Genomic DNA, 21276 nt, shown 5'->3' on the forward strand with positions numbered 1-21276 from the left:
CTCTTTGGTTCCTGTTTCTCCTCTCAATCCACCTTGGATGACTCTAATATTATTCCTTCACCTCCTGATGCTCCTCTTACTAATCCTATGCCCCTTCCCATAATCTCTTTGCAGGACTGTCTGAAAAGCACTTCTTTCTCTGGACAAAAGCAAGGCTTATGGTCCTGATGGCATTCATCTCCATGTACTGAATGAGTGTGCCTCTGAACTTGCACCTGTGCTTGTTCGTCTGTTCCGTTTCTGTTTAAAAACCTAAACTTTTCCATCTCTTTGGAAGCATGCATTGATACATACCATCCCTAAGAAGGGTGACCGTTCTGACACCTCTAACTATCGTCCTTTTGCTTGATATTTCCCCTTTCCAAAGTCTTTGAATCCTCCTCAACTTCTCATATCCTTAAACACCTCGAAATTCAGTCTTCTATCTGATCACCAGTATGACTTCTGTAAAGCGAGATCCACTTGTGATATTCTCTCCTACCCTACTAATGTCTGGTCATCATCCCTAAAAGATTTTGGGGAGACAAGTGTAGTTGCCCTTGACATATCTAAAGCTTTTGACAGGGTGTGGCATCGGGGTCTCATCTCTGATTTCCCATCTTTTGGCTTCCCTACCACACTTAGCTCCTTCATATCTAGCTTTCTCTCCAGTTGATTTATCTCCCTGGTTGTTGATGGATCAGCCTCTCCCCTTTTCTTCATCAACAGCGGTGTCCCTCAAGGTTCTGTCCTGTCCTCTACACTTTTTCTCCTTTTTTCATCGATTTCCTTTTCATAAATAATCCAATGCACTCGTACCCTGACGACTCAACACTGTATTCATCTACATCCTTCAATTCTATTCCCTTTCCTCTCTCTTGATCTGCATCTTGACACAGCATCCTCAGTAAACTCAGACGTGGACAGAATATGTCAGTGGGTTAGACAAAATCTTGTTAATTTAATGCCTTCAAGACCCAGTTTTTACCCATCTATCTATCAAAAACTCCTCACAACTCTTGTCTCCCCTTTAATGGTTCTGTAATTCCACATCTTGACTCAATGAACATACTTGGCATTACTGTAACATCCTCTCTTTCTTGGAAACCCCACATTATAGGAATAGCTAAGTCTGCCTCTAAGAAACTGGGTGTCCTCTTTGGATGTCAAAACTTCTCTTCTAAGTAGTTGGTCCGTTTATACATGGGATTTATTCGTTCTTGTATGGAGTACTGCTCTCACATTTTAGGCAGTTCTATCTCTGACAGAGTTGGGTCGAAAGCAGTCCGACTTATAAATTGTCACTGGCCAACTTCCAAACTTGACCTCCTTGCACTATGTAGCAATGTTGGTTTACTTCTCTTCTATAGGTATTACTTTGGTTTTTGCCCTCGAGAGTTGGCTGCTTGTGTGCCTAGACCACGCAATACTTAGCAAGGTGCTGCATCACGTACTATCCATGTATCTTTTGCGTAGTCTACAAGGCAGTTAATAGGGACAAGAGCAGGGGCTAGAAATCGTCCACTCCTGCATATACTTCTTAGGCTCAGACGTTTTGGAGGCTACGCTCATGATAGAAATAGTGAACATGTATGAAAGAGTCTCTCTCTCTCTCTCTCTCTCTCTCTCTCTCTCTCTCTCTCTCTCTCTCTCTGAAACTAGGGCATATGAAACGTCTGGGGTAAACCATGCAAAGGTCTGTGGGGCCTGGTTATGGAAAGGGAGCTGAGGTTTCGGTGCATTACACATGACAGCTAGAGACTGAAGGAGAATGAATGTGGCCTTTTTTGTTTGCTTCCCTGACGTTACCTCGCCAAAGCAGGGGGTAGAGATGCTGTTTCCTGTGGGGTGGGGTAGTGCCAGGGATGAATGAACGCAAGCATGAATATGTGCATGTGTATATATGTATAATGTCTGTGTATGTATATGTGCATGTATGGGCATATATATATATATATATATATATATATATATATATATATATATATATATATATATATATATATTTTTTTTTTTTTTTTTTTTAAATTTTCCAAAAGGAACAGAGAAGGGGGTCGGGTGAGGATGTTTCCTCAGAGGCCCAGTCCTCTGTTCTTAACGCTACCATGCTGAGGTGGGATATGGCGAATAGTATGAAAGAAAGAAAAAAGAAAAAAAAAAAAAAATATATATATATATATATATATATATATATATATATATATATATATATATATATATATATATATATATATATATATATCTTTTTTTCTTTTCTTTCAAACTATTCGCCATTTCCCGCATTAGCGAGAAATGGCGAATAGTTTAACAACCACCTCCCCCCTCATGTGCACGAAGTAGCGCTAGGAAAAGATATATATATATATATATATATATATATATATATATATATATATATATATATATATATATATATATATATATTTATTTATTTATTTATTTATTTATTCATTTCTTTTACTTTGTCGCTGTCTCCCGCGTTAGCGAGGTAGCGCAAGGGAACAGACGAATGAATGGCCCAACCCACCCACATACACATGTATATACATACACATCCACACACGCAAATGTACATACCTATACATCTCAACGTATACATATGTATACACACACAGACATATACATATATACACATGTACATAATTCATACTGTCTGCCTTTATTCATTCCCATCGACACCCCGCCACACATGAAATAACAACCACCTCCCCCCTCATGTGCACGAAGTAGCGCTAGGAAAAGACAACAAAGGCCACATTTGTTGACACTCAGTCTCTAGCTGTCATGTATAATGCACTGAAACCACAGCTCCCTTTCCACATCCAGGCCCCACACAACTTTCCATTGTTTACCCCAGACGCTTCACATGCCCTGGGTCAATCCATTGACACACGTCGACCCCGGTATACCACTTCGTTCCAATTCACTCTATTCCTTGCACGCCTTTCACCCTCCTGCATGTTCAGGCCCCGATCACTCAAAATCTTTTTCACTCCATCTTTCCACCTCCAATTTGGTCTCCCACTTCTCACTCCCTCCACCTCTGACACATGTATCCTCTTGGTCAATCTTTCCTCACTTATTCTCTCCATGTGACGATATCATTTCAAAGCACTCTCTTCTGCTCTCTCATCCACACTCTTTTTATTACCACACATCTTTCTGACCTTATTATAACTTACTCGATCAAACCACCTCACACCACATATTGTCCTCAAACATCTCATTTCCAGCACATCCACCCTCCGCACAACTCTATCTATAGCCCACGCCTAGCAACCATATAGTTGCGAGGCGTGGGCTATATATATATATATATATATATATATATATATATATATATATATATATATATAAATATATTTATGTATATATTATCCCTGGGGATAGGGGAGAAAGAATACTTCCCACGCATTCCTCACGTGTCGTAGAAGGCGACTAAAGGGGACGAGAGGTGGGGGCTGGAAACCCTCCCCTCCTTGTATTTTAACTTTCTAAAAGGGGAAACAGAACAAGGATTCATGCGGGGAGTGCTTATCCTCCTCGAAGGCTCAGATTGGGGTGTCTAAATGTGTGTTGATGTAACCAAGATGAGAAAAAAGGAGAGATAGGTAGTATGTTTGAGGAAAGGAACCTGGATGTTTTGGCTCTGAGTGAAACGAAGCTCAAGGGTAAAGGGGAAGAGTGGTTTGGGAATGTCTTGTGAGTAAAGTCAGGGGTTAGTGAGAGGACAAGAGCAAGGGAAAGAGTAGCACTACTCTGAAACAGGAGTGGTGGGAGTATGTGATAGAGTGTAAGAAAGTAAACCCTAGATTGATATGGGTAAAACTGAAAGTGGATGGAGAGAGATGGGTGATTAATGGTGCATATGCACCTGGGTATGAGAAGAAAGATCATGAGAGGCAAGTGTTTTGGGAGCAGCTGAGTGAGTGTGTTAGTAGTTTTGATGCACGAGACCGGGTTATAGTGATTGGTGATTTAAATGCAAAGGTGAGTAATGTGGCAGTTGAGGGAATAATTGGTGTACATGGGGTGTTCAGTGTTGTAAATGGGAATGGTGAAGAGCTTGTAGATTTATGTGCTGAAAAAGGACTAGTGATTGGGAATACCTGGTTCAAAAAGAGAGATACACATAAGTATACGTATGTAAGTAGGAGAGATGGTCAGAGAGCGTTATTGGATTACATGTTGATAGGCGCGCGAAAGAGAGACTTTTGGATGTTAATGTTCAGAGAGGTGTAAATGGAGGGATGTCTGATCATTATCTTGTGGAGGCGAAGGTGAAGATTTGTAGAGGTTTTCAGAAAAAAAGAGAGAATGTTGGGGTGAAAAGAGTGGTGAGAGTAAGTGAGCTTGGGAAGGAGGCTTGTGTGAGGAGGCACCAGGAGAGAATGAGTACAGAATGAAAAAGGTGAGAGCAACGGAAGTAAGGAGAGTGGGGGAGGAATGGGATGTATTTAGGGAAGCAGTCATGGCTTGCGCGAAAGATGTTTGTGGCATGAGAAGCATGGGAGGTGGGCAGATTAGAAAGGGTAGTGAGTGGTGGGATGAAGAAGTAAGATTATTAGTGAAAGAGAAGAGAGAGGCATTTGAACGATTTTGCAGGGAAAAAATGCAAATGAGTGGGAGATGTATGAAAGAAAGAGGCAGGAGGTCAAGAGAAAGGTGCAAGAGGTGAAAAAGAGAGCAAATGAGAGTTGGGATGAGAGAGTATCATTAAATTTTAGGGAGAATAAAAAGATGTTTTGGAAGGAGGTAAATAAAGTGCGTAAGACAAGGGAACAAATGGGAACTTCTGTGAAGAGGGCTAATTGGAGGTGATATCAAGTAGTGGTGATGTGAGAAGGAGATGGATTGAGTATTTTGAAGATCTGTTGAATGTGTTTGATGATAGAGTGGCTGATATAGGGTGTTTTGGTCGAGGTGGTGTGCATAGTGAGATGGGTAGGGAGAATGATTTGGTAAACAGAGAAGAGGTAGTAAAAGCTTTGCGGAAGATGAAGGCCGGCAAGGCAGCGGGTTTGGATGGTATTGCACTGGAATTTATTAAAAAGGGGGGTGACTGTATTGTTGACTGGTTGGTAAGGTTATTTAATGTATGTATGACTCATGGTGAGGTGCCTGAGGATTGGCAGAATGCTTGCATAGTGCCATTGTACAAAGGCAAAGGGGATAAAAGTGAGTGCTCAAATTACAGAGGTATAAGTTTGTTGAGTATTCCTGGAAAATTGTATGGGAGGGTATTGATTGAGAGGGTGAAGGCATGTACAGAGCATCAGATTGGGGAAGAGCAGTGTGGTTTCAGAAGTGGTAGAGAATGTGTGGGTCAGGTGTATGCTTTGGGAGAATGTATGTGAGAAATACTTAGAAAAGTAAATGGATTTGTATGTAGTATTTATGGATCTGGAGAAGGCATATGATAGAGTTTGATAGAGATGCTTTGTGGAAGTTATTAAGAATATATGGTGTGGGAGGCAAGTTGTTAGAAGCAGTGAAAAGTTTTTATCGAGGATGTAAGGCATGTGTACGTGTAGGAAGAGAGGAAAGTGATTGGTTCTCAGTGAATGTAGGTTTGCAGCAGGGGTGTGTGATGTCTCCATGGTTGTTTAATTTGTTTATGGATGGAGTTGTTCGGGAGGTGAATGTAAGAGTTTTGGAAAGAGGGGCAAGTATGCAGTCTGTTGTGGATGAGAGAGCTTGGGAAGTGAGTCAGTTGTTCGCTGATGATTCAGCGCTGGTGGCTGCTTCGTGTGAGAAACTGCAAAAGCTGGTGACTGAGTTTGGTAGTCTGTGAAAGAAGAAAGCTGAGAGTAAATGTGAATAAGAACAGGGTTATTAGGTACAGTAGGGTTGAGGGACAAGTCAGTTGGGAGGTAAGTTTCTATGGAGAAAAACTGGAGGAAGTGAAGTGTTTTAGATATCTGGGAGTGGATTTGGCAGCGGATGGAACCATGGAAGCGGAAGTGAATCATAGGGTGGGGGAGGTGGCGAAAGTTATGGGAGCGTTAAAGAATGTGTGGAAGTCGAGAACATTATCTCGGAAAGCAAAAATGGGTATGTTTGAAGGAATAGTGGTTCCAACAATGTTATGTGGTTGCGAGGCGTGGGGTATGGATAGAGTTGTGCGGAGTAGGATGGATGTGCTGGAAATGAGATGTTTGAGAACAATGTGAGGTGTGAGGTGGTTTGATCGAGTAAGTAATGATAGGGTAAGAGAGATGTGTGATAATATAAAGAGTGTGGTTGAGAGAGCAGAAGAGGGTGTTTTGAAATGGTTTGGTCACATGGAGAGAATGAGTGAGGAAAGATTGACCAAGAGGATATATGTGTCAGAGGTGGAGGGAACGAGGAGAAGTGGGAGACCAAATTGGAGGTGGAAAGATGGAGTGAAAAAGATTTTGTGTGATGGGGGCCTGAACATGCAGGAGAGTGAAAGGCGAGCAAGGAATAGAGTGAATTGGAACGATGTGGTATACCGGGGTCGACGTGTGTCAATGGATTGACTTAGGGCATGTGAAGCGTCTGGGGTAAACCATGGAAAGTTGTGTGGGGCCTGGATGTGGAAAGGAATCTGTGCTTTCGGTGCATTATTACATGACAGCTAGAGACTGAGTGTGAACGAATGTGGTCTTTGTTGTCTTTTCCTAGCGCTACCTCGCGCACATTTGGGGAAGGGGGTTGTTATTTCATGTGTGGCGGGGTGGCGATGGGAATGAATAAAGGCAGACGGTATGAATTATGTACATGTTTATATATGTATATGTCTGTGTGTGTATATATATGTATATGTTGAGATGTATAGGTATGTATATTTGCGTGTGTGGACGTGTATGTATATACATGTGTATGTGGGTGGGTTGGGCCATTCTTCGTCTGTTTCCCTGCGCTAACGCGGGAGACAGCGACAAAGCAAAATAATAATATATGTATGTATATATATATATATATATATATATATATATATATATATATATATATATATATATATATATATATGTGTGTGTGTGTGTGTGTGTGTGTGTGTGTGTGTGTGTGTGTGTATTCATTCATTATACTTTGTCGCTGTCCCCCGCGTTAGCGAGATAGCGCAAGGAAACAGGCAAAAACCCACCCACATACACATGTATATACATACACGTCCACATACGTACATATACATACCTATACATTTCAACGTATACATACACAGACATATACATATATACACTTGTACATAATTCATACTTGCTGCCTTTATTCATTTCTGTCGCCACCCCGCTACACATGGAATGACAACCCCCTCCACCGTACGCGCGCGAGGTAGCGCGAGGAAAAGACAACAAAGGCCACATTCGTTCACATTCAGTCTGTAGCTGTTATGTGAATGCACCGAAACCACAGTTCCCTTTCCACATCCAGGCCCCACAAAACTATATATATATGGGTATGTTTGAAGGAATAGTGGTTCCAACAATGTCATACGGTTGCGAGACGTGGGCTATAGACAGAGTAGTGCGGAGGAGGGTGGATATGCTGGAAATGAGATGCTTGAGGACAATATGTGGTGTAAAGTGGTTTGATCGAGTAAGTAATGAAAGGGTAAGAGATGTGTGGAAATAAAAAGAGCGTGGCTGAGAGAGCAGAAGAGGGTGTTTTGAAATTGTTTGGTCGCATAGAGAGAATGAGTGAGGAAAGATTGACAAAGAGGATATATGTGTCAGAGATGGAGGGAACGAGAAGTGGGAGACCAAATTGGAGGTGGAAAGATTGTGTGAAAAAGATTTTGAGTGATTGGGGACTGAACATGCAGGAGTGTGAAAGGCGTGCAAGGAATCGAGTGAAATGGAATGATGTGATATACCGGGTCGACGTGCTGTCAATGGATTAAACCAGGTCATGTGAAGCGTCTGGGGTAAACCATGGAAAGTTTTGTGGGGGCCTGGATGTGGAAAGGGAGCTGTGGTTTCGGTGCATTATACATGACAGCTAGAGACTGAGTGTGAACGAATGTGGCCTTTGTTGTCTTTTCCTAGCGCTACCTCGCGCGCATGCGGGGGAGGGGGTTGTCATTTTATGCGTGGCGGGGTGGCGACGGGAATGAATAAAGGCAGCAAGTGTGAATTATATACATGTATTTATATATCTTTGTATGTTTGTGTATGTATACGTTGAAATTTATAGGTATGTATATGTGCGTGTGTGGACGTGTATATATTATATATATACATGTGTATGTGGGTGGGTTGGACCATTTTTCGTCTATTTCCTGGCGCTACCTCGCTAACGCGAGAAACAGCGACAAAGTATAATAAATATATATATATATATATATATATATATATATATATATATATATATATATATATATATATATATATATATATATTGTATTTTATTATATTATACTTTGCCGCTGTCTCCCGCGTTAGCGAGGAAGCGCATGGAAACAGACGAAAAATGGTCCAACCCACCCACATACACATGTATATATATTATACGCGTCCACACACGCTCATTTTTTTTTTTTTTTTTTTTTTTTATACTTTGTCGCTGTCTCCCGCGTTTGCGAGGTAGCGCAAGGAAACAGACGAAAGAAATGGCCCAACCCCCCCCCCCCCATACACATGTACATACACACGTCCACACACGCAAATATACATACCTACACAGCTTTCCATGGTTTACCCCAGACGCTTCACATGCCTTGCTTCAATCCACTGACAGCACGTCAACCCCTGTATACCACATGACTCCAATTCACTCTATTTCTTGCCCTCCTTTCACCCTCCTGCATGTTCAGGCCCCGATCACACAAAATCTTTTTCACTCCATCTTTCCACCTCCAATTTGGTCTCCCTCTTCTCCTCGTTCCCTCCACCTCCGACACATATATCCTCTTGGTCAATCTCTCCTCACTCATTCTCTCCATGTGCCCAAACCATTTCAAAACACCCTCTTCTGCTCTCTCAACCACGCTCTTTTTATTTCCACACATCTCTCTTACCCTTACGTTACTTACTCGATCAAACCACCTCACACCACACATTGTCCTCAAACATCTCATTTCCAGCACATCCATCCTCCTGCGCACATCTCTATCCATAGCCCACGCCTCGCAACCATACAACATTGTTGGAACCACTATTCCCTCAAACATACCCATTTTTGCTTTCCGAGATAATGTTCTCGACTTCCACACATTTTTCAAGGCTCCCAAAATTTTCGCCCCCTCCCCCACCCTATGATCCACTTCCGCTTCCATGGTTCCATCCGCTGACAGATCCACTCCCAGATATCTAAAACACTTCACTTCCTCCAGTTTTTCTCCATTCAAACTCACCTCCCAATTGACTTGACCCTCACCCCTACTGTACCTAATAACCTTGCTCTTATTCACATTTACTCTCAACTTTCTTCCACACACTTTACCAAACTCAGTCACCAGCTTCTGCAGTTTCTCACATGAATCAGCCACCAGCGCTGTATCATCAGCGAACAACAACTGACTCACTTCCCAAGCTCTCTCATCCCCAACAGACTTCATACTTGCCCCTCTTTCCAGGACTCTTGCATTTACCTCCCTTACAACCCCATCCATAAACAAATTAAACAACCATGGAGACATCACACACCCCTGCCGCAAACCTACATTCACTGAGAACCAATCACTTTCCTCTCTTCCTACACGTACACATGCCTTACATCCTCGATAAAAACTTTTCACTGCTTCTAACAACTTGCCTCCCACACCATATATTCTTAATACCTTCCACAGAGCATCTCTATCAACTCTATCATATGCCTTCTCCAGATCCATAAATGCTACATACAAATCCATTTGCTTTTCTAAGTATTTCTCACATACATTCTTCAAAGCAAACACCTGATCCACACATCCTCTACCACTTCTGAAACCGCACTGCTCTTCCCCAATCTGATGCTCTGTACATGCCTTCACCCTCTCAATCAATACCCTCCCATATAATTTACCAGGAATACTCAACAAACTTATACCTCTGTAATTTGAGCACTCACTCTTATCCCCTTTGCCTTTGTACAATGGCACTATGCACGCATTCCGCCAATCCTCAGGCACCTCACCATGAGTCATACATACATTAAATAACCTTACCAACCAGTCAACAATACAGTCACCCCCTTTCTTAATAAATTCCACTGCAATACCATCCAAACCTGCTGCCTTGCCGGCTTTCATCTTCCGCAAAGCTTTTACTACCTCTTCTCTGTTTACCAAATCATTTTCCCTAACCCTCTCACTTTGCACACCACCTCGACCAAAACACCCTATATCTGCCACTCTGTCATCAGACACATTCAACAAACCTTCAAAATACTCATTCCATCTCCTTCTCACATCACCGCTACTTGTTATCACCTCCCCATTTACGCCCTTCACTGAAGTTCCCATTTGCTCCCTTGTCTTACGCACCCTATTTACCTCCTTCCAGAACATCTTTTTATTCTCCCTAAAATTTACTGATAGTCTCTCACCCCAACTCTCATTTGCCCTTTTTTTCACCTCTTGCACCTTTCTCTTGACCTCCTGTCTCTTTCTTTTATACTTCTCCCACTCAATTGCATTTTTTCCCTGCAAAAATCGTCCAAATGCCTCTCTCTTCTCTTTCACTAATACTCTTACTTCTTCATCCCACCACTCACTACCCTTTCTAAACAGCCCACCTCCCACTCTTCTCATGCCACAAGCATCTTTTGCGCAATCCATCACTGATTCCCTAAATACATCCCATTCCTCCCCCACTCCCCTTACTTCCATTGTTCTCACCTTTTTCCATTCTGTACACAGTCTCTCCTGGTACTTCCCCACACAGGTCTCCTTCCCAAGCTCACTTACTCTCACCACCTTCTTCACCCCAACATTCACTCCTCTTTTCTGAAAACCCATACTAATCTTCACCTTAGCCTCCACAAGATAATGATCAGACATCCCTCCAGTTGCACCTCTCAGCACATTAACATCCAAAAGTCTCTCTTTCGCACGCCTGTCAATTAACACGTAATCCAATAACGCTCTCTGGCCATCTCTCCTACTTACATAAGTATACTTATGTATATCTCGCTTTTTAAACCAGGTATTCCCAATCATCAGTCCTTTTTCAGCACATAAATCTACAAGCTCTTCACCATTTCCATTTACAACACTGAACACCCCATGCATACCAATTATTCCCTCAACTGCCACATTACTCACCTTTGCATTCAAATCACCCATCACTATAACCCGGTCTCGTGCATCAAAACCGCTAACACACTCATTTAGCTGCTCCCAAAACACTTGCCTCTCATGATCTTTCTTCTCATGCCCAGGTGCATATGCACCAATAATCACCCACCTCTCTCCATCAACTTTCAATTTTACCCATATTAATCGAGAATTTACTTTCTTACATTCTATCACATACTCCCACAACTCCTGTTTCAGGAGTATTGCTACTCCTTCCCTTGCTCTTGTCCTCTCACTAACCCCTGACTTCACTCCCCAGACATTTCCAAACCACTCTTCCCCTTTACCCTTGAGCTTCGTTTCACTCAGAGCCAAAACATCCAGGTTCCTTTCCTCAAACATACTACCTATCTCTCCTTTTTTCACATCTTGGTTACATCCACACACATTTAGGCACCCCACTCTGAGCCTTCGAGGAGGATGATCACTCCCCGCGTGACTCCTTCTTCTGTTTCCCATTTTAGAAAGTTAATACAAGGAGGGGAGGATTTCCGGCCCCCCGCTCCCGTCCCCTCTAGTCGCTTTCTACGACACGCGAGGAATACGTGGGAAGTATTCTTTCACCCCTATCCCCAGGGATAATATACATATATATATACATATACACACACACACACACACACACACACACACACACACATATGCACATACACACACACACACACACATACATATATATACATATGAAAAATGTAAGAAACAATTTAGAAAACAAACTTTTAGCTTGAAATGAATGAAAAAAAATGAATGTCACATAATGGTTCAACCTCTGGCTATGGAAAAGGAAATGTACAATTTATTCACACAAACGTCAATAGCAGTTCTCATCAATTTCACCACTGTGTCAATAAGCTTCAATGTCTAAGCTACATTTTTCTCCAACTTCACTATTTTCTTGTCAAAAACACCATGCATGAAAACTATCACGCTCATATACATACCTATAAATTTCAACGTATGCATACATAAACATACACATGTTTACCAAATGGCGTCCTAGCTTCGTCTCTTCGACGTATATCAACTGACTTATATTTCTCTCTTGTGTCTCCCCTGATGATGTGATTATTACACGAAAGTGCACTTGGGAACTTTTCGTGTTTCATTTTCCCCGTGGACTCATAGGAATATATATATATATATATATATATATATATATATATATATATATATATATATATATATATATATATATATATATATATAGAGAGAGAGAGAGAGAGAGAGAGAGAGAGAGAGAGAGAGAGAGATGCTCTGTGGAAGGTATTAAGAATATATGGTGTGGGAGGAAAGTTGTTAGAAGCAGTGAAAAGTTTTTATCGAGGATGTAAGGCATGTGTACGTGTAGGAAGAGAGGAAAGTGATTGGTTCTCAGTGAATGTAGGTTTGCGGCAGGTGTGTGTGATGTCTCCATGGTTGTTTAATTTGTTTATGGATGGGGTTGTTAGGGGGGTAAATGCAAGAGTTTTGGAAAGAGGGGCAAGTATGAAGTCTGTTGGGGATGAGAGAGCTTGGGAAGTGAGTCAGTTGTTGTTCGCTGATGATACAGCGCTGGTGGCTGATTCATGTGAGAAACTGCAGAAGCTGGTGACTGAGTTTGGTAAAGTGTGTGGAAGAAGAAAGTTAAGAGTAAATGTGAATAAGAGCAAGGTTATTAGGTACAGTAGGGTTGAGGGTCAAGTCAATTGGGAGGTGAGTTTGAATGGAGAAAAACTGGAGGAAGTGAAGTGTTTTAGATATCTGGGAGTGGATCTGGCAGCGGATGGAACCATGGAAGCGGAAGTGGATCATAGGGTGGGGGAGGGGGCGAAAATTTTGGGGGCCTTGAAGAATGTGTGGAAGTCGAGAACATTATCTCGGAAAGCAAAAATGGGTATGTTTGAAGGAATAGTGGTTCCAACAATGTTGTATGGTTGTGAGGCGTGGGCTATGGATAGAGTTGTGCGCAGGAGGATGGATGTGCTGGAAATGAGATGTTTGAGGACAATGTGTGGTGTGAGGTGGTTTGATCGAGTGAGTAACGTAAGGGTAAGAGAGATGTGTGGAAATAAAAAGAGCGTGGTTGAGAGAGCAGAAGAGGGTGTTTTGAAGTGGTTTGGGCACATGGAGAGGATGAGTGAGGAAAGATTGACCAAGAGGATATATGTGTCGGAGGTGGAGGGAGCAAGGAGAAGAGGGAGACCAAATTGGAGGTGGAAAGATGGAGTGAAAAAGATTTTGTGTGATCGGGGCCTGAACATGCAGGAGGGTGAAAGGAGGGCAAGGAATAGAGTGAATTGGAGCGATGTGGTATACCGGGGTTGACGTGCTGTCAGTGGATTGAATCAGGGCATGTGAAGCGTCTGGGTTAAACCATGGAAAGCTGTGTAGGTATGTATATTTGCGTGGGTGGACGTATGTATATACATGTGTATGGGGGGGGTTGGGTCATTTCTTTCGTCTGTTTCCTTGCGCTACCTCGCAAACGCGGGAGACAGCGACAAAGTATAAAAAAATATATATATATATATATATATATACACGAATAAAGTGCGTATGAACGCGCACCTTCATAGAACATACAAACCTCCAGCAGCCAGGATCGAACCCGGGACCCCTGTGCAAGAGGCAGGCATGCTAACCGCTAGGCTATGGGACTGTATAATAGGAAACAACTATTCGAAATACTAAGTACTCGAATACCCTTCGTCTCACAATGGTGAGCAACGGGGTCTATACCGGTTATTTCCGAACAGACGCACATAGCCAGCTGATAGCGTTTTACCGAACCTAACTGTACAACGCGGAGGTATATGAATACGAATATATATATATATATATATATATATATATATATATATATATATATATATATATATATATATATATATATATATATATATATATATATATATGCCCATCCTGCACATATACACATACGTATCAACATACACATACCCATACATAGACATATATACATGTACATATTCATACTTGCTGCTTACATTCATCTGTTCCTGGTGCTATCCCACCCCACAGGAAATGGTATCGCTATCCCGTTTCAGCGAGGCAGCGCCAGGAAAACAGACAAAAATGGCCAATTTCGTTCGTGCTCAGTCTCTAGCTGTCATATGTCATGCCTCGAAACCACAGCTTCCTATCCACATCCAGGCCTCACAGACCTTTTAATGCTTTACCCCAGACGTTTCATATTCCCTGGATCAGTCTATTGACAGTACGCCGACCCCAGTATACCACATTGTTCCAATTCACTCTATTCCTTGCAGCCCTCTTACCCTCATGTATGTTCAGGCCCCGATCGCTCAAAATCTTTTTCACTCCATCCTTTCCCCTCCAATTTGGTCTCCTGCTTCTCTTTGTTCCCTCCACCTCTGACACATACATCCTCTTTGTCAATCTTTCCTCACACATTCTCTCTGTATGTCCAAATCATTTCAACACACCCTCCTCTGCTCTCTCAACCACACTCTTTATGTCCACACATCTCTCTTACCCTTTCATTACTTACTCGATGAAACCACCTCTCATCACATACTGTCTTTAAGCATTTCATATCCAACACATCCACCTTCCTCCGTAAAACCCTATCTATAGCCCATGCCTTGCAACTATATAATGTTGTTGGAGTCCCTATTCCTTCAAACATACCCATTTTTGTTCCGAGGTAACGTTCTCTCCTTCCACACATTCTTCATCGCTACTGTATGACGTATTGTTTGCCGCATTTGCATTGCAAGTGGGTTTTGTAGATTTCGTGTTTGATTTTTATCTTTCTGTGCATTTTGCTTTAGCATTTATGCTTTTGTTCTTGCAAATCAGCGGGCATATAAATGATTTAAGATTTGACAGTGCAACTGTGATATTAGAGAAACTTAGTATATTGTTAACAATTAATAGAGCTTAATATATATATATATATATATATATATATATATATATATATATATATATATATATATATATATATATATGATACGTTTGAGAGAGATTTTTTATCTCATTCATTGTTTGATTTTGTTGAAGTATATACGCATTGTTACGAGCAATATTAATAGAGCTTAGACATAACTATCAATCATACAGTGTCAGTCCTTTTACATAGAGAATAAGTGTCACCTTTCATTATTTACCACAGGCTTCACTTGACAAAAAGACAGTTTCTGCTATGTGGGCTGCTTGGAGTTGCCAGCATTGCAGCTATTGCAGCTGGCCTTCATTATGGTAAGTGTTTTGTTCATTTATCTTTATTCAGCAATATAAGTTTGTGATTTTTTTTTTTGTAGCAGGTTTCATTGTGCCTTTATAACGTTTCTAGTGGCACAGTAAAATATGTGTAAGTCTAAACATGGATGATACTTTATTTGCTTTTATATTTTTTAATTCATGTGGTGTAAAGTTTTGATGTGCCGATGGATTATAAAGTTAGCGTATCTCACAAATTTTGCTTTTGCAATTTTCTTCTCCATGAGTCAACACACACAAGACCCCTGTTTTCAGCAAAATCAAGCAATAAGTCAGAAATATGTACCTTCCAATTTATAATTCCACACATCCATGAGTATATGGGACCCCATGATTGTTAAACTTCCCTGCACAGTACTGATGGGTAATTACACACACCGTCATACATGTCAGTAAGAAAGGAGACCAGGAATAGGCACTGAACTGCTGATGAGAGTGGTCTCTTAAGGTTTTGGTAAAGGTGATTAAAAACGAGACATGACTTAATGCACAGGAGAAATTACCTGCGTGGCAGCATGGTTTTATGGGAAGGTCAGGCGTAACAAACCCAATAGCTTACATTTTTATGTGAGAGTGAGCTGTCTTTAATAAAAGGGAAGGCTGGGGAGATCGTTTGTATCTGGACTGCCAAAAAGCATGTGACATTGTGCCACATGGGAGGCTGGTTAAGAAGCTGGCCCACCAAGCAGGAATCAGGGGGGAACTTCATTGGACACATGGTATAATATCAATGGAAGGGAACAAAGGATGTATGTCAGAAAAACATTTAAATGGGTTGAGGTGAGTAGTGGAGTACCGCTGGATTCTGCTCTGGGCCCATTACTCGGTCTATGTAAACAACTTTAAAGTGATGCATAGATCACGAAGGAAGTGAAAAAAGAATTGTCACAGAAAGACAAAGTCAACCAGCGCAGTTTCCTTACATGAAGATGTGCGTGATTAAAAAAAAAATGCAGTGATTACGAGCAGAATGAAGTTTGGGGAAGAGTTTCATGTTCTAATGAGGATTACGTCATCGAACGAAGGGACATAAACAGACTCCTAAGTTGGTCTGGTACGTGAGTAATGAAATTGAACCAGAATAAATGATGCGACAGTGAAAGAAAGCCTCACTATGAGGATTGAATAGTTAGAAATCAGGATTCTGTGTGTGAAAATAATTTGGATGTCAACATCACTCCAAACCTGTCACCAGAGTCTACAGGAGAACAAATACATGTTATCCGAAATGCTTTGGGAATCGGCCGTTTCCGATGAAAAAAATCTTTTTCATATATAAAGATAATCTAGAAACTGCCCATGGCACGCTATAGGCGGAGGTTATATTCAGCAAAAACCTCGCACAAAGAAAAATTGCTTATAGCAAACCAGTGAAAGAAGAAACTGGGATGTTTGCAGTAGTTTCGTTTTCATCATGATGGATTCTCCCGTCACTTTCACCTTCCCTACCTTCTGAGGTCGAATGTACTTGCTTGCAGTAGTTTCGTGGTCAGCATGACGGATTCTCCCCTCACTTTCACCTTATCTGGCCTTTGAGGTCGAATATATTTATTTAGCCATCCTTGACTTGATTGCTCAGCTACACTGTCTTCTTTAGATGAAAGCTCATAAATCGTCAGAGCCTTAATCCTGAAGTGAAGGTTACTGAGGTTGATTTTCTTCTTTGTCTTATGCCCTATATATATAACCTGAGCATTTTCTCCATAAGTAGATTTCTAACCCTTGTGATTACCTTGACAGACAGTGGAGTAGAGTGGACCACCACTTCTAATTTTCTCTGCATTCTTCTTTGTGTTGTAAGCATGGCCAAGTGCTGACGCTCCCCCACCAGCATCAGCGCATCGTAAGATTTCTAGCTTCGTATCTAATGTCAAATAGGGTCTTTTCCGTTTAACTGCTGGTAGATCTTGCTGGACCTTCGGATGCCGTATTAGTGAACATAAAAACAGGGAAATCACATCAGCAGGTATACGTAAATAGCACAAGTAGTACGGATAACTACACAATGGTGATAACTACGAGATTGGCCCGCTGGAGGGAACATGGCGCTCTCCACCCAGGACCCACACTTTACCCTCCAACCATCACTGAAGTTTTGGCGCACTTTCTGCCTCTGACGCTTCGTCACCAGCATCAGCGTGTCGTAAATTTCTAACTTCGGCCTCTCTCTAACTATTGGTTCTGGGTGAAGAGATGTTGCTGGACATTAGGATGCCATATTTACAAACACTGCGCGTTGCAGGAAAAGCACATCAGAAGGTACACCTAAATCGCACAAGTAGCACATCCATTACAATAGTGGCAATTGGTAAACTGACCCGCTAGCTGGAAGTGGCACGCCCCACTCACAACCCACACTTCTCCCACCCGCCAACCCTCACTGAAGTTTTGAAACATTGTCTACTGCACACATTTTCAATTGTCTTATTTGCAAATATTTTCCTTACTGGAATTAAGAATATACGTAAGCAAGTAAACGCTTCTAAATTCTTCGATCTTCTGCTGCTTGGTGATGTGTATAGTCACAGGCAAGCATGAATAATAAAAATATCTTATATGATGCACCACTTGGAAAAGGTGATCATGTCACGCACAAGTTTGTGTGGTAAACATGTTAAAAGGAGAAATGAAGCAACACGTGGAAGAGATAAGATCATTGAAACTACACAGAACAACCTTTTTTGTGGTAACAGAGAAATAGAGTTCAGTAGTCAGGAACTAGAGTATTGTGCTAAAAGGTTCTGCGAAATTACCGAGGAGTGGGAATGTGTAGCTCTTGCCTCACTTACAGAGGGAAGGGTAAGAACAATGGGAAGAATAGTTTAATCAAAGATGTCTAAAACCAAGGGAGATTCATGATGTGCATTGGTGAAGGTGCTTGTGACACTCCAGCCAGTCAGCTTATGCAAGGTATAAGAAAGCATGAAATGAGTATAGCAGGTTAAGAAAGGAAGATCAGAAATTTTGAAAAGAGTATTGTGGGTAAGGCGGGTGAAAACCCAAAACTTTTCCATGAATTCGTCAGTAGATTGTTGGTTAAGAGCAGCTAATCAGATTAGAGGATTCAGAGGGAGAAATGGTTGAGGATGATGTGAACTTAATGTGGGGAACCAAACAAGTTTCACCAGTGTGTTTACAGTGGAAGACACAGTACACCCATCACCAGTGAGATATGATAGGAAGGAGGTTTTGGGAAATAGAGATATATAAAGAAGACATTAACTGAGTGCTAAGAGGTCATGACCTGCACAAGGCTTATAGTCCTGATGAAATTTTATCATTTTTTCTGAAGATGTTTGCAGATACACTAGAGAGCCATCTTGAAGCACTATTCAAGATGTTGCAGGAGAACGGCAAAGTGCAAAGGGAGTGGAAAAGGTCAGATGTCAAACCCATCTATAATAATGGAGACCAGGGAGAGGTGTTGAATTACAGACCAATCTTTTTCATTGGTGTGATCTGTAATGTAGAGGGAAACTTAACCAGAAAACAAATGAATAACCAATTACAGAGGAGACATTACCTGTATGGGATGTATCGAAGTTTCAGGGAAAGAGGATAATGTGTAATGAACCTCTTAGATTTCATTGAGAGAGTGAGTTGTCTTAGACAAGAGGGAAGGATGGTAACATTGTTTTTATCTTGACTGCCAGAAAGCATTTGATAGACTGCAGCATGGGAGGCTAATTAAGAAGCTGTAATACCAGGCAGGAGTAAGGGGAAGACTCCATCGATGGATAGAATATCTTAGTGGAAGGGAACAAAGTACATGTGTCAGAGGAGCCTTCTTCAAATGTGTGGAGGTCACCAGGACTTTATTTTGGATCCTTTACTCCTGATCTCTGTGAATATCTTGCCTGAAGGTATGGACTCCTACCTGAATATGTTTGCATATGATGCCAAAGTCATGAGGGATCATTGAAGTTGACAAACGATAGAGTGACTGGTTTTGGATTTGGTATCCATGCACATTCTACAACAAACTTTGGTCTCTCTTCATAGAAATTTGGCAAGTGAAAGTGACTTGCGAGAGGTTAGTCTGGAGAGTATGTTCTTTGACTTCAAGTTGTACTACATGAAGTTCAAGCCCTTTAGCTGATCATAAGCAGTATTCAACCCATATATATATTAACATGTAACACCATACGAGAACTAGGGGAGATGATATGCCATCTGTAACTGACCATGTCTTACTCAGTACAACTTAGAAATAGAACATGTGAAGTATGATGTTCGCACTGGAAAGAGTGATCATGTGTTGCTGGTTCTTGTGGTGGCAGAGGATGCAGGAGGGGGTATCAGAGTGAAAGCAGGAACTAAAAAGGAAGTACAGCCATGCCATCATTGTGGAACTGATCAAGTTCTGTGAGGGTATTGATTGGGAGAGGGAGTTCTATAAGGCTATAGACCAGTGATACAGAAGATTGTGAAATCTACATGGAAGGGTTCAGGACATGGGTGCCTTTGATGGCCAGTAGGGAATGAGGATCACAGTAGGGATACATATGGTTCAGTGAGAAATTATCATTCAGCGAGAGAGAGAGAGAGCTCAGGGATGTATTATATGAGACACAAAAGACGCTGTAGCCAGCCAGCATATGAATGAAATGGAGAACAAGGAGTGAGTATTGCAAAGTAAGGCGGGAGGAACAGAAAGACTTAAAAAAAAAGCATTATGAGAAAAGCAGAAGACAGTGCAAAACTTTTACACAAATTAATCAAGAACAAACTCTCAGTAAGGGAAAGAGACTCTGAGGGAAGAATTCCCGAGGATGAGAAGGATATGTGTTAGGAATTTTTTGATAATTTCAGATTATTATGGGTGATCATAATCGACCAGCATTACCAAGATGGGTATGAAGTGACGACAGAGATGACATAATCAGGCTATTAGAACAACTTGGCCCATATGAAGCCCATGGCCCTGATGAGGTCTCCCTATGTGAGCCGAAGGAATGTGTGGAGGCACTTGCTATATCTCTACAGATGCCCAACAAGTCATTAGTGGAAGGTGTAGTTCCAGAGATGTGGAAGAGGGCTAATGTTGTGACTATATCTAAGAAAGGGGATCGGGAAATTGCCAGTCTCAGTGGCAGGTGTTATTTGTAAGATTTTGGACAAGATAATCAGTATACAAATGAATTACTACTTGCAAATAAAAAACTCTTCTAATTAGTAGACAACAGTGTTTTAGAGAAAGGAGATAATGCATAACCAGTTTTCTAGACTTGTGTGATAGGATGAGGTCCATCAGAGATCAATGGGCAAACTGTGTGCTGTAGGACTACCAGAAAGCCTTTGACACGGTTTACCATCGGAAGTTGATTTAGAAGCTAGACCTACAGGCAGGAATAAGGGGTGGGCTCCTTCACTGAATAGAAGACTACCTTATTGGAAGATAGCAAAGTACGTAGGTAGATGATGCCGAGATCATGAGGAAATAAAGAATGATGATTGCATCAGCCTACATGGGGACCGGAACAGACTCCAAGGTTGATCAGATGAATGTATGATTACGATTCAGTATAAGGAAGTGCAGGGTTTGGGAATGGGACAGAGTGAAGTAAAGTACAGGAATCTACACGTGAAGATGTACATGTCTGATTTATCAGCAGAGTTACACAGGAGAATTGTGAGAGAGACAAACTGTCTGCTGGCAAAGATAAGATTTTTATTCAGTTATATGGGCAAGGACATGTTCCGAAATTTATTCAGCGAACCTGGATTATTCTTCACAAATCTGTCATCACACCTAAGAAGCACAAAATCTGATTGAGAGGGTATCAAGAGCAATGTAGATGGTACTTGAATTA

General features: G+C 41.4%; 1 protein-coding gene across 3 annotated transcripts in view; it reads left to right on the top strand.

Annotated features, from left to right (window-relative positions):
* The window catches only part of LOC139757083 (scoloptoxin SSD14-like), a 190480-nt gene that overhangs the window by 62177 nt on the left and 107027 nt on the right, over window positions 1-21276 (top strand). For all 3 annotated transcript variants that reach the window (XM_071677336.1, XM_071677183.1, XM_071677247.1), the window contains one exon: window positions 15357-15442. In XM_071677336.1, the coding sequence (XP_071533437.1) occupies window positions 15357-15442 (86 nt within the window). The remainder of the gene's footprint in view (window positions 1-15356; window positions 15443-21276) is intronic.

Source organism: Panulirus ornatus, chromosome 1, assembly GCF_036320965.1.
Source record: "Panulirus ornatus isolate Po-2019 chromosome 1, ASM3632096v1, whole genome shotgun sequence".
Classification (NCBI taxonomy): domain Eukaryota; kingdom Metazoa; phylum Arthropoda; class Malacostraca; order Decapoda; family Palinuridae; genus Panulirus; species Panulirus ornatus.